The sequence below is a fragment of the Eurypyga helias genome, unplaced genomic scaffold (genome assembly GCF_000690775.1).
Source record: "Eurypyga helias isolate BGI_N326 unplaced genomic scaffold, ASM69077v1 Scaffold39982, whole genome shotgun sequence".
Taxonomy (NCBI): Eukaryota; Metazoa; Chordata; class Aves; order Eurypygiformes; family Eurypygidae; genus Eurypyga; species Eurypyga helias.
The window spans coordinates 1-14382 of NW_010234727.1; the positions used below are offsets into that span (position 1 = coordinate 1).

Below are 14382 nucleotides of genomic sequence, written 5' to 3' on the forward strand. Positions count from 1 at the left end.
GCAAGGACAGCCCGGGGCGGGTGTGGGGGTGTGCCCGGGCACAAGGGTGCCCGTGGCATGCACGCACACCCGAAGCTGTGTTTGTGGTCTCCGACCCGCTCCAGTTCTGGCTCCTTCACCATCAATAGCTTTACAAAGCTGTAGTAGATGGTCTTTTTGCTTAGGCATATCTGTAAGAGGTGTGCATGTGTTGTGTACTGCCTTTTTGTAAGAAATGCTTACCTTTTTACCAAAACAGTACTTTATTTACCTGTTCTTCCTGCCCTTATGTGTCTGTAAGGTTTCTGCTCTTTCAGGGAGCCAAGTGTGATGCCTCCCCCCAGAAATCTGTTCAAATTTCATACCTCTGCTCCTTTAGGTTTAAAAAAACATGCACTACATGATACCGACTATTCCCCTCTCTCTTAATCTGTGGAGGGTGCTGTGAAGGGAGGAAACGAGGACTAGCTGATAACTAGCCAGCCATGGCTTTGTGCGGTGTGCTACCTTAGAGCATCCCTGCGGAGGCAAATGTACGAGAGCCAGAGTCCCACGGCGAAATCCAGTGCTGCTGGTGCCTTTTCTAACCTCCTCCCTGGCCCTGTCATGTCTGCTTTGCTGCCCTTTGCCCATAGCCCATTTTTAGCTGTTGGCACCCAATTTCACAACTGGATTCAATGAGGACCTCTCGCAGCTTGTGAGCATCTTCTGGGTTTTCCCATCCACTTGTAAAGCTTCCCACTATGGCACTTTGAAATCTCCTTAGGGCATAGATATTTACATTTGTATCTTTTAAAGTTGGTACTGCTATGTATTCTGATGGTGGATGATTACCAGCTGACATCTCAGCAGGGAAAACTCAGAGGTTTTGCCTGGGAGGAGAAACCTCCGTGGCATCAGTCACCCTGCATTTCTGTGCTCTCTGCCCACAAAGCTTTCAGTAACACGTGTGTAATCCCTCCTGCTCTCTTGCTGTGATTATAAACTGTTTCCGGACACCCTGGGCTGGAGCAGGAGGCCTTCATCGTGCATTTGTGTTCTCTTTCAGAGCCATCTTTCCTCCTCCTCCTTGTCCCGGCTGCCTCTTGGTGCCGCCGGTGCCTGCCTACCTGGCAAGTCAGAGCATGTCTGGACCCTGTGGACGAGACGTAGAAGATGGCAGAGCTGCTGGGGCTTGGGGACAAGTGCGGGGAGGGGACTTCGGGGGCTCCTGTGCTCGCTGTCTTCTGCCTTGCAGACAACAGGCTGAAACTGGATGTTTATCCTGACGGCTGCCGCTGGTTCCTCCAGCTGTTTGAGAGGCGACGGGGAGAGGTGGTTCAGGTGGAGTTCCTCCAGCTCAGCAGCAACGATCTCCTCCTTGGCACCACGCTGAATATCCTTCCTCACCTGACGCACCTGAAATCCCTGGTGCTCACAGGTAAATTCCTGGGACCATTATCATCCAACTCTTCTAGGCTTGGCTGGTTTTTTTTTTTTTTAATCCTTCTCTCCTCCACATCTGCAGGACAAACTGCCCTTGGAATTGTTTTGTTCTAGTGCCCCTTATTACAGCTTTGGCTCTTAGCCTTGCTGAGAGCTGCATGCAGATTTCAACAAGATACAGCTTCCAGACTCTTATTTCCATCTTTTTTTTCTGCAACTGCCTGGGGACCGGTTTTCGGAGTCTGATTGGGTTGATGCTGCAACATTTTCTTTAGCCATCCGCTAGAAGAGCATTTTTTGCACAGTTATCCATGGAGAGGGGGGTTGGTGTTGGATTTTTTGCTAAGTATTCCGTTGCTCTTTCATTTTTGGGAGTATAATGAGCTGGTTTTGCTGCATTTCCATCTGAATCAATCCTACCTTAATCCCTGCTTAGTGTCAGTGTGTGTAGGTTTAGCAGAGTTCGGGACAGACCAGAAGAGGCTGCTCAAGATTTTCTCATCAGTATGACTCAAGGTCTGCATGTAATTTGGCAAGCTGTAATAACTGTTAGACCTATAAATATTAGACCATTCTTTCTTGTCTCTTTATTGTAGGAGGATGTCAATACTAATGGTATAATTTCTGTATCAGACTGAATCATTTGCTCTTTGGAAGGTGAAATTTTAAAAAAGAAGTGAGAGAAAAAAGAGGGCAGTTTGTGGCCAGAATTCAGGATTTTAGTTGAAAACTGAAAAAGGCTGAGGTTTGTTTCCACATCTGCCACAGATTTCTCATGTGAATAATTTCATTTGTCTTTCCCCCCTTTAGTAAGGGTGAGGATAATGGCATTACCTGGTTTTGTGAGATGTACACACTCCTTGAGCATCCTGAACTGCACTAAACTTGTTTGCTAAGATTTGCTTATGTACAAAGTGTCTGTTAGTTTGATTTCTCCTTTTTCACCATTACGCAGCATCAAAAATGTTTGGTGCCCTCTGCTGTATGTGTATACATATAGACAATGGTGGAGGGAGAGTAGGCAACAATGAAGAAATGGAGAGTTTGGGAAGTTTCCTTTTGTTTGCTTGACTTATTTTTTGTGGGTGCAGCCCTTCTACAGTTTGAGTGTCACAGCCTGCGGTGGGAGACTTGCGTCTCTCCATCTCTATGCTGTCTGGCCTACACAGTACTGAATTACCTGTTTTTTCCACCACATTGTCATTGCTTTCCACACATCTGCTCTCCAGTCTTTCAAGGGCAGATCTCAGTCCTCAGGGCAGTTTGTCTCAACAGCACGGGCAAAGCTTGGAGGGCGGGGAATGTCTTCTTAGTCCATAAAGTGTTGTGTGTTGGGCCACTGGTGCTGGTGGGGAGGGAGAGTGGGAGGCTTGGAGGAGTATGGGCCGCCCTGCTGAAGCAGGTAGATGTGTGGAGTGGCCTGGCTCTTTCTGAGCTTTGACTCCAGGTGTGTTTAGCTCTACTGGTTGATTGTGGCATCTCTTGATTTCATAACAGGTCTTCACCATTATACCCCTTTCACTGATCAGGAAACTGAGGCAGGGAGCAGAAACCCCACTTCCCTAGGAGTACTTTGTAATCAGTGCTGCTCGTTGTGATCAGTAACTCCTCATCTTTTGGGTCTCCCTGCTAAGGGGTCTCACATGAGGCTGGTGAGGTATCCCTGTACTGTACTGACCTCTTCCTTCACTTCCACTTCCCTCCACACCCAGGTGGCCATGTCAGGGATGAGTTTGGTTTTTGTCAGCGTGGCTCCCTGACAAGCTTGCCACCAGACGTTGGGAACTTGAGGTGTCTCACGCACCTAGATCTCAGCTTCAACAGCCTCTCCACCTTGCCCAGCTGCATCCTCCACCTCCTCAGCCTCCGTGTGCTCCTGGTGAGCCACAACAGCCTGGTGGCACTCCCTGAAGACTTTGGCTGTTTGAACAAGCTGACTTTCTTCTCTGCTATGAAAAATCAGCTGAAGTACTTACCTCAGAGCATTGGGGAGCTGGCAGTGCTGCAGGAGCTGGATCTCTCAGAAAATGCTTTGGAATTCCTCCCTGAAGAAGTTGGCAATCTGCGCAACTGCACAGAGCTGGATCTCTCTGGGAATCGCTTATTGAGCATCCCAGACTCCTTAGGTAAGTATTTTCTAGGGGAAAAGAAAGACAGGCTTGCTGAGCTTTTGGTAGTCTAGGACCCCTGAGGCCTCTGTCCCCAGAGTTGTTAGCACAAACCATCTGTTACATTACAGCCAAGTGCCAGGGATATCCAGAAGAAACATGCTTGGTTCAGTCAGTCCGTCTGAGCATTAACAGCTCTCGGGACCACTCTTTCTGCCTCTGTGGATCAGCAAGGCTTCAATACAATTTAAAATAGCCGAGGATCTGGCATGGCTGATGTTGGGTAGAACCCAGGACTGAAAACAGAAGAGCTGGAGTTTAATGGGATGCAAATCTGGGCTTGAAATGGGGCTGTCCAATGTGGACCAGTCCACAGAACTTGCCTTTGACTTCTGCTGCCCAACCTCCTGGCTCTTGGGTCCTGTATTACTTTGTGCCCGGGGTTGTCCCTGATGCTGTTACGGAAGCATCTTACATCCATACTCATAGCTGGGTGCTGAAAAACGGAGGACAAAGGAGGCTGCGTTGCCTCTCAGCTAATTCCCTGGACTCCTGTATTCTGTGAGCTAAATTGATGTTGGGCTCTTGTGCTTTTCCCTTATTGTGTGTGTATGTAAGATGAGGAGAGAGGCGGCGGGCTTAGAGCTGATGTGCAATGCAATTAACAGCATGGGTGGGGGGTCACTTCTTGTTCTAACCCGCAGCCAATTTGAAGTCTCTGCGATGGCTGCGTCTCCACAGCAATCTCCTGGAGACAGTCCCTGCCTCGCTTGCCAGCCTGCCCAACTTGTCCAGGCTTGATCTGCAGAACAATTGCCTCCGTGCAGTCCCCCCCGAGATCCAGACCTCGCCATTCGTGCGCCTCCGAGGCAACCCCTTAGGAGAAACGGAGCCAACCCCGCAGGCTGGTAATTGCAAGGCTTCTGCTGCTGTGGGTTCTGCCCAGCTGTTCCCTCGCTCAGCCCAGCATGGTGTGGATGGGTTTGGATTAGAGAAGACAAGCAAGGGGGAATTGGATCAGTATTTATTTGTCTGGAACTCTTATTAGGTTGTAAGGATACAGACTGTACTAGTTCTGTTTTTATGAGCCCAAGTACAGTCTGAAGGGCTCAGTGGTCCCTGGAATTGGGCTTGGTAGGAAAGGTATTACAGTGGAGGTGAACATGGGATTCACAGGAAGCAGATCAGGAGAGGACATTCAAAGGGTGCAGCCTTTGTAGCAGAGGTGAGCACCAGTTCTTGGACTTGCTGCATGGCCCTATGGCTGTGGTGGCTCATGCTAGAAGCACAGGGAGCAATAAGAGGTCACTCCACTGTGCAGTTACCTCCTGCTTTCCTGTGGTTCCCAGGCTACAGAGGAACAGCGCTTTGTCCAAGATGAAGGCACTGATGGAGCAGGAGTCTGAGCAGGGTTTCTCAATGGTGCTCAAATTCACAAAAGCAAGTGTTGATACCCAGGGGTGGCCCCAGGCAATCAAACACGGTCCTGAGAGCTGCAGGAGTGGTATATACAAATATTTTCTAACTTCCCCTGCTGCTGAGTTTTCCTGGGGGAGGGTGAGCATTTCAAGTATGTCTTGGGACCCCTAGGCCTCTTCCCATCCTCCTGCTGTTGCTTCATTTGAAGTCTGCTGCAGTTTGAGTAGGGTTCTGTTAGCAACTTCTTTCAGATTAGGATTAAGCCAAAACTGATATGTAAGTTCAGCCTTCTTGTCTATCCTGATTTAAGTAACCTCTGTCTCCCTCCCCTACCCAAACCTTCTTATTGCCACAGATGAATCCAGTGCCAGAGGGCTACAAAGACTCTTCCTTGCATCAGGAGAGGACAGGTAAGCCTCTGTTACTAAGAACTTAATAATAACTTAACAACTTACTAAGAAAATTGGTGTAATAAGGTCCCAAACAAGATTAGTGTGTGGTGGGTATTGCACATGTGTATAGGAGCTTATGGCCTCAGTAGCCCGGCCAAACACAGGTAGGAGATACTTCTGTTGATTTTTGGAGGGCTGAAATCATTGCACGATGTCATACATTCTTGCATTTCTTCTGGAAGCTTTACTGTCACCTCTGAAGGCTGCAAAGTGGTCCTGGCCTGTGGCATCCGTCTCTACTTTCCACCGGGGGCTGCCTCTGACTCGTTGCGGATCTACTTCCGGACCCTTGCACCGGACCCTCAGTGGGTAAAGCTGAGATACCATGATGTCTTGCTAAGCAGAGTCCTGGAGCTGCAGCCTCATGGAGTCAAATTCCAGCAGGTGAGGACACATCCAGACGACCTCCTGATCAATCTGCCTCTGCAGTGGCTCAGCAGAGTCTCCTGAGAGAGTATTTTGGGACTTTTGAGACAGCTATCCCCATCACTATTGCTTTTAAGTAGCTGCAGGGCTGCTTTTCAAAGAAGCCCCGCTGCAAAGACCCAGAAAGGCCACAGCCAGCTTCTCTGGCGCTGTGCTGGTCTGGCTCCTTTGCCTTCCCCACGGCTCCTGCCTGAGCTGAGCTATAACTGTCCTCACTCACAGCCCTCCTCCTGTGCCAGAGGATAAGTGCTGTTCCAGTATTTGGCCTTAGCCTGCAAGGAGAATGGTTCACATCATTCCCTAAAGGTCTGATTGTGTGATTTTCATTCAAGCTGGTGAGTTCTTACACCACCAGCCCTGTCAGGGCTGACAGCAACTCACTGCAGAAGTTGCCTTGCCCTTTCTGCCCACAAGCTGCTGTCATACTGCACAGCAGACTTGACACCTTCTGTCACCTCCCTGGAGGCTGTGGGACAGAGCAGGTTCCTATCTCCTCCTCCACTTCCCCCCATACAGGCTGTGCTTGGCTATCCTCCTTCTTGTCTGCACAGGAAGTCACAGAACAGAGCTAGGCTTGGTTTTATCCTTTCTATTGGTGTCTCATGGGAATGCTTTTTTTGCCAGGAGGTGCAGATCTGGATGCCATATGCCTCCCCTCAAACCCTTCACCAGCGTGAGGTTGTAGTTCGGACCTTCAGTGGGCAGAGCTGGAGTGATCTGAGAACAAGAGTGAAGCAGAAGAGAAAATCAAAGGTAAGCAGATTGGAATGACCAGTGACACACATTGTTCCTTTCCCCTTTGGTTCTTCCCAGCCAAGAGCAAGCTGGTTTGAAACATCTCCTGAGCTGTGTTTTGACCAGCTGCTATAAAATGTGGCAGATTTCAGCTCCAGGTTTCCTCTCGTGGAGGTGTCTCTCTTGGAGTTGATGAGCTGCAGCCTGCCATGCTTCATCCCTGTTCTAGTGCTTTCATCTGCTCCGCTGTTGCTGGCACTTCTTTTCCTGCCTTTGTTTTATTAGATGTTTATATGTTTTCTCTTCTTCCCTGTCTACTGTTACAGAAGTATGTGGCTCACTGTGGTGTCCTTCACTTCTCTTGGTTCCTCGTTGTGTCTCGACTTGTGCAAAATGAATGCGAAGTGCCAACAGAGGGGACATTGCTCTTTTCCAGTGTGGATCCAAACGTCAAGGTGACCTTTCCTCCTGGAGTCACTGAGGAGACTCGCAGTGTCAAGCTGCAGGTATGCATGCTTTCAAAGCCAGCTTTGTTTGACAACAGCCCTAGTGCAGCTGTTGTCCTGTGTCAGGCTGGGTAGCCAAAGGAGGTATGTCCACCCTAGGGTAATTCATGCCTGACATGGGTGCTTCATGGGCTGACCCACCTCAGAACACGTCTTAGCTTCCCTGCCTGAAAAATGGGCTGTACTCCAAACTGCCCTGTGTGGGAAGGGCAGTGCTCCCTCTGGCAGATCAGCAGGTAGCTGCTGTGAAGGGAACACAAGGAGATGTGTTCCAGCAGGTCAAGGGAGGGGATTCTCCCCCTCTGCTCCACTCTGGGGAGACCCCTGCCTGCAGTTCCATGTCCAGCTCTTGGGCCCCCAACATCAGAAGGACATAGACCTGTTGCAGTGAGTCCAGAGGAGGCCACGGAGATGCTCCAAGGGCGGGAGCCCCTCTCCTGTGGGGACAGATTGGGGGCGTTGGGCGTGTTCAGCCTGGAGAAGAGGAGCCTCCAGGGAGGCCTTATAGCACCTTCCAGTGCCTGGGAGGGCCTACAGGAATGCTGGAGGGGGACTTTTTACAAGGGCCTGTAGAGACAGGACAAGGGGTAACGGGTTTAAATTGGAAGTGGGGAGGGTTAGATTAGATACCAGGAAAAAGTTCTTCCCAGAGAGGATGGGGAGCACTGGAACAGGTTGCCCAGAGAAGCTGTGGATGCCCCATCCCTGGAAGTGTCCAAGGCCAGGCTGGATGAGGCTTGGAGCAACCTGGTCTAGTGGACGGTGTCCCTGCCCATGGCAGGGTGTGGGACTGGGTGGGCTTTAAGGTCCCTTTCCACCCAAACCATGATTTTGCCACTTGTTCCCTTGCAAAACATACTGAGCCTGGCAGAGCAGCTCAGTGAGTGAGATTGGAGGGGATTATTTATGTGGATCTAATTCTAAAGCCACCCCACTGAAATTGATTGTTGCTAGAGTTGCTAGATACTGCTAAATGCTATTGTAATACCTTGGTCTGTCCCAGCTTGCCAGGTTGACGCCAGTATTAGAGCAGATTTCGGCCAAAGTTCACCATACTTCCATTTCTCACTGGGCCCTGAGCCAAGAGCTTGGGCCTGCTAGGTGCTGGGGGAACTGAGTGAGCGATGCAGGAATTTGGGTGCCTGAATACTCTGCTCATTGTGCCGTCTTCTATGTCCAGGTGCTTCCAGTCTCTGCAGAGGAGATAGTGGAAATCACGGCCGATGCAGAGTGCAGAGCCAGTCCCCTGGTCTGCCTCTCCCAGGACTCCATGGTGGATTTTCTCAGGCCAGTGAGAATTCAGCTGCCCCTCCCACCCGGGATCACAGGTCAGTTTATTCCCAAAATTACCAAAGAAGAACACCATATGTGGAAAACCAAAAATGGCAAACTGGGAATTTTGTTTGCTTCCCCTGTTAATAATAAAGCTTGCTGCTTTTCTTGCAGAAACAGCAAGGTGTGTCTGCTGGTGCAGGGTGGTGGGAGCTCAAAGTAGTTGAGGAGAGTTGGAGAGGCACTTCTGCCAGCTGAGCCCTTGTAAAAGAGCTTTGATCCATGATTGGGAATAGCTTGAAGCAGGTAGTGAAGATTCTGTCTCCAGGGGTCTGCCTTCCTTGATGATCATGAATCAGGTGCTGAGCCACTGCAGTCAAAAGTGTACGGTCACACGCTAAGCCATCTCCCACTCAGGATACTGCTACAAACAGCCTCAGCCTTACCAGAGATTCCTCTTTTTGCATGCCGAGTACCCTGTGTCTTCTAATTCCTATTTAGTTTGAACTTTCCTGTCTTTCTTGTGAGGAAGCAAAATCTTTTTGAGTGCGGCTCGGCCTTTGTTCTAGCACTACCTCACTGCTTGGTATTTTTATGTCTGAAGTTCATCAGGACTGAAAGGTCTGAGGGATGTGTGTTTAGAAAGAGATAGGACTTAACTAATTGTCTAATGAATCTGTTGGTGGAAATCAGCACACTATTAGTGTCTGGATATTCTGCCAGAACATCTTGGAAGCATTGGGGTAGCCTCATCCTTTTGTGGCTGCTCTTCTTTTCCCACAGTTCAGTCTTCAATGCTGAAGAGAAGGCCATGAGCCTTAATTTGGTGGTTTTAAAAGTGGAACACCCAAGACTCTGGCTGGGTTTGTGAAGTCATGAATCAAGGCTTCTGCTCCATATAGCATCTCTTGATTATTGATCTCTTTAGGGCTAAATTTGGATCGGTCGAGACTGCATCTTCTCTATGGTGACCTGGAGGGCCAAACCTGGGATGACATTACCAGTCAGGTGGTGCTGGAATTCACCCACATTTATGCAGTGTTCGAAGTCACCCACTTTTCCTGGTAAGTGCAGGATTAGTCCTGAGGAGAAGATGGAATGTTTCTCTACCTTTCTTTTCCCACACTCTGATCAGGGGTCATGACATTAACCCTACCTGTGCCCTTGTTCCTTGGCAAGTCAGGCCCAGCTTAGCACTTTGTCTCTACCCATCATTTTTTACATGTGAGCGTGACACTGGCTTCTCTTCCTAGACAGGATCTCTCCTTTTTTTTATTTCCTTGTCTGCCAGGTACTGGCTGTGGTACACCACCAAGACCTACATTGGAGGCATAGCCAAGAAAGTCTACGAGCGGCTACGTATGTACCAGGTGAACTTCATTGCTCTGCAGAGGAAGAATGACCCCGAGCAAGTCCTGCTACAGTGTGTCCCGAAGCACAAGGTATGATCTGGGTTGCATTGCCTTCCTCCTGAGCTTCCTGCACCTCCGTTTGCAGGACGAAAGGGCAGCAGTGCACCAAATAGTCCTGTGCACTGCCCCAGTGTCATGGCTGGGCTATGCTGTCACCACCCTGTGTTGGTAGTGTACTACTGGCTCACTGGGAGCTGGGGGAAGAATGAAAACTCGTTCTATGCAGCAGTGGATGCCATGCAGTGATTTCCTCCTCTGAGAACCTTGAGGACTGGGCTGCTAAAATTGGCTGCGCCACAGTAACAGGCCATTTGCATGCTGTTATCATCCAGCAAAAAGGAGGCAAAACATGTTGTCTTAAACTTCAGTCAAAGATATTAAAGTTAACACATCACTTGCCTGACACGTGCTAGTAGCGTGGGCAGCAGCACTGCTTTGGTGTCAGTTGGAGTGGTTAGAAATGGTACTCCTCCTGATGTTCATTGCTTTTTACAGTTCAAGCAGTGGAGCAGAATCTACAAGCTAAGGAATCTACAAGTCCTTAATCTGCTTGAGTGTGACATCAGATTAGTTTGTGCTATTAGTTTGAGCTAATCTGGCTGACGAAGGAGATGGGAAGCACGTTCTCTTTCTCTCACTCCACACCTCCGCCCCAGGGGTGTCAGCTCTCAGCAGTGTTGCTTCAGACGTTAGCGAAGCGTGCATCTTTCTTTGTAGTGTGTGTACCTTGACAGACAGTGCAGCTCAGTGGCATGAGGGTTATTTTATCAGACTGTCAGGACTGGGCTGTGTATCCAACTCTGCATAATCCTCTGGTCTCATTGCTTCTTCTTTCCTTCATTTGTTCTCCTGTACTGAAATGACCTGTGGGCATAAACACCTGTAAGGATTCTTTATATCTTGGGTTCTGGGCTACAGTGGTTTCCAGAGGAGGCCGCAATGGCACTCACAGTGAGATGGGGTTTGAGATGTCTGTATTCCTGCTAGGGATGGTGGTGGGGGAGGTTTACTGTTACAAACAGAAAGAACAATAGACACCCTGGCTCTAGGCTGACTCTTGCACTGCCTCTGGGACCCCAGGGGCAGTGTGATCACAGCCTTCAAAGCCAAAATGAGCTTTCTGGTGTCCTCAGCTGTGTGCTATTGTAGCATGTGGCTTTTTGGAGAGAAAATGTCTTTTAATAGCATACTGTGAGGGGGATAAGGTAGCAAGTAAATCCCTCCCAGTCTTTGAAGGTTACTGACTTGTTAAAAAAATGGAGACACTGCTGAAAATGGTTTTTCAATGGCAGCTTGGGATGGCCTATCTTTGTAAGTCCACACAGGCATTTCTGCTTTTTCCTTGAGAAATAGGGAAGCCACAGAACTCAGAACACCACTTCCTTGTCTCTAGTGAATGTACCTGGGATAGGAGTGGGTGGGTGTTTCTTCACTTATTTGCATCTTTCCATGTAAACTGGACTTTCCCTGCTGAGTGAGAGGAACATCACGGGCGTAGGGACGTGGGTCAGGGGACAGACGTGCTTCAGACCAAACGTGAGGTCCTGTGTTGTCATCCTTGTCAGGTTGACCCGGTGCTGAAGAAGCTGCAGGACCGCTATCGAGGACCTGAGCCATCTGACATGGTGGAGATGTTTGAGGGAGAGCAATTTTTTGCAGCTTTTGAGCGAGGCATCAACATCGATATGGGTATGGTAGTACTGGGCTCCTTTCTACTTCTACCTCTTGTGCTTCTCTAGCCCTAGGCATGTTTCTGCTGGGGGACGTACTCCTCCATGGCATTCCTCTCTGTCTCCAGCTGACCCACTGTCCACAGCAGCCAGCCCATGGACACTGAACTTGTCACATTCTCTGGTCACCCAACCTTTGTGTCTACTTTTCCCTATGAAAGTGCTGTTTGTAGGCTCTCATTTCCTCTCGCACTGCTGTAGCCTGCAGAGGGCAATAGCCAAGCGTGTTTATTTTATGACTGATCTGCTTCTGCAGCCAGTGGTGCCCTTTTCCTGGCATCTTAGGCACCACACTGGAATGCCCATGGTGATCTAATTAATGTTGCCCATTTCTGAGAGAACACATATAAAGATATTTTTTTGGAGAAGGTATTTCTAAAATAATCAAGAGCAAAGAATTCCCCCGATGGAGCTATTAGAAGAGCAGGAAAGAGGGAGCAGGACCAAAACTCAAGATGGTGTTTTATTCCCCAATATGTCTAGACCTGTTACAGCTGCAAACTGAGCCATTTTCTGCAAAACCTGAACGTACGGCTCAGTTTCATTGGTGTAAATTAAGTGCAACTCTGAAGACTCTGGTCTTTCAGTGCAGTTCATGAGGCCAGAGTCTGTCCCTCTGTCCTGTATCTTAATTTCTAGATAATTACATGTACAAATGTTGTACCTGATTATAGTTTTCTTCCATTTAGCTCTGTTCCTATTTCTGCACCCACTGCAGAATGGTGAAGAGGTAGGTGATCTGGTTTTGTGCATTACAGGATGCTATTGCATCTGATTCCACGCTCCAAGGGAGGGAAGTGTCCAAGATGGACTTGACTCCACCTGAATGTCTTGCCCTGCCTTGCCTCCCATTCATGAATTTGACTTCCATTCTCCTTTTTCACCTGTAAGACCTGCTTTCTCCACAGGCAGTGTTTTCTGCTTTCCCCATGTCACCCAGCAAGGAGAGGGGTGTTACATTTCGTTCAGGCATGAGTAGAAGTAGATAATAGCCTGGAGGCTGCTCGTGGATGATGGGCTGTTGGCCAGGGTTGAAAAGCTGCACACTTTTCTGCACAAGTTGAGTGTTTGCTGCTTCTCTGCACAGATCGCCCCGACTGCGTGGACGGACGTCTCTCGTTTATTTTTTACTCCCACTTGAAGAATATGAAGGAAATCTATGTGACCTCCCCTGTAGACAGGAAAGGCCAAGCCGTAAAAGGCCAGGTGAGCAACCAGTTGCACTGAATTTTTGCTTCCTCCTTCATCATCATAATTGTTTTTACAGTGTCTCTTCATAATAGTCTCAGAGTTCTGGGCAGGACTCTTTTCCTCCCCTCCTTCCCTTGGTTTTGCATCTCACTTGCTAAACCCTGAATAAACAAGAACAGTAGTCTGGAAGGATCCCTCATCACTTAGCTCACTGACTTACGTTCCTGCTACTGACTCTTGGGGTGCTGGCAGTGAGTCCAGCCTTTATGGCAGGACCTCAGTGCTCCTCCTAGTTGCACTTAATTGGGAAGCCATATTTATGGATGGAGGATAGGTGAGAAATGCTGAATTCATTCTTTCCCAGACAGAAAAGACACGGTGCAAACAGGCTTGGCCACTATGCTTGAATCTGAGCCTCACTGCATGCTTTCTGTTTGCAAAGGTCTCTTTCTACCGAGGGGTGGTTCCTGACAGCATCCCCGAAGATGCCAGCAGGAGGAGGAAAGGACCAGACTCCCTCTGGCTCGCTACTCTGCCCATCAAACTGCCCGTGAGTTATTTTGTCTCCTGCAGAAAAATTAATCTAGGTGGGGTAGGAGCACAGTCTTCCTGCTCAGCTAATTTTGCCCTCCTCCAGAAGAACGGATGCAATGAATGACTGCCCAACCACGTCACGGCGGAGATCTCCCACTCCCCACGAACTCTTCTGGGAAGAGAAACGTGAATAGCTGGGAGTGGTCTCCACCTCTCCTGCTCATCTTGCTTGTCAAGCACAGGCTTGTTGGATGGGTGGTCAGACAGGGTGGATCCTTTGAATGAGGGATGTAGGACAGGAGGAACTCACTATAATTAAGGGAAGTGTCTGTTTTGTTTATAAATGTCTTAGTCACACAGCTCACGCGTCAGGTAAAAAGAAAGGTCTAGGATGAGATAGGCTGGGTTGGAATAAAGGCATGGGGTGCACATATTCTGGTGTGAGCCACTGGTCTTTAAAGACCAGGCTGTACGTTACAGTGGGAAATGCAACTTTTGCTTATGGAATTTAACTGAATTTTGAGATGCTTAAACCAATAAATACCTTTGTAGGCTGAATGCTTCCCTTCAGATCATGTGCCATGATCTAACACCCCTTTCTGGCACACGCAACCTCAACTACAAATCTAGACTAAGTGCTTTCTTACTGCTGAGGCAAATACGGTTTGGGGAGATGTTTCATTGAAAAATGCTCTGTAAAGACAAGAAAGGCAATTTCCAGTGTGAGTTATGACTGTGAACACTATGATTTGGCATTTTTCAGAAGCAGTGAGCATTGCTGGTCATTGCCAGTGTGAGTGCTGCCTGCTTCTTACAGCCTGACTCTTCAGGCCCCAGCAGGAGGAAGGAAATTTCAGTGTGGAGACTCCACGGCCATATACTGTCCTCTACAAAAATAATTTGTTCAGCACGTTCTCTCCCTCTCTGTGATGCAGCAATTGAAACCCCGCTGGAGTGAGAACTCTGGTCCCCTGAATGGCTTCTCCTTCCCTCCCTTGAACCTGGGCAACGCTCAGACCGGCTACCTGACACAGGCAAACCTGATGAGCCTTGCCAGGCGCGTGGGACCTGACTGGCAGACCATCGGCCTGAACCTGGGCTTGACCTACCAGCAGATTGAGCGCATAGGATACAATAACAGGTAAGATAGGACACAGTGATCAACAGGGATGCGTTCCACCCACCCACCCACC

General features: G+C 48.9%; 1 protein-coding gene across 1 annotated transcript; it reads left to right on the top strand.

Moving 5' to 3' along the window:
* The first annotated feature begins 1134 nt into the window (after nucleotides 1-1134).
* On the top strand, nucleotides 1135-14334 carry PIDD1 (p53-induced death domain protein 1). The gene is made up of 14 exons (XM_010146541.1): nucleotides 1135-1399; nucleotides 3117-3530; nucleotides 4217-4420; nucleotides 5287-5341; nucleotides 5566-5767; nucleotides 6434-6562; nucleotides 6871-7050; nucleotides 8231-8378; nucleotides 9251-9386; nucleotides 9614-9764; nucleotides 11300-11423; nucleotides 12552-12670; nucleotides 13098-13205; nucleotides 14125-14334. The coding sequence occupies exons 1-14, from the start codon at nucleotides 1135-1137 to the stop codon at nucleotides 14332-14334; spliced, it is 2445 nt and encodes an 814-aa protein (XP_010144843.1).
* Nucleotides 14335-14382: the final 48 nt, after the last annotated feature.

Coding starts and splice junctions, on each gene's coding strand:
- PIDD1 (XM_010146541.1), top strand. CDS start 1,135: ATGGCAGAGCTGCTGGGGCTTGGGGACAAGTGCGGGGAGGGGACTTCG. Junction 3,531..4,216: donor GAGCATCCCAGACTCCTTAG/GTAAGTATTTTC, acceptor TCTAACCCGCAG/CCAATTTGAAGTCTCTGCGA. Junction 11,424..12,551: donor AGGCATCAACATCGATATGG/GTATGGTAGTAC, acceptor TTCTCTGCACAG/ATCGCCCCGACTGCGTGGAC.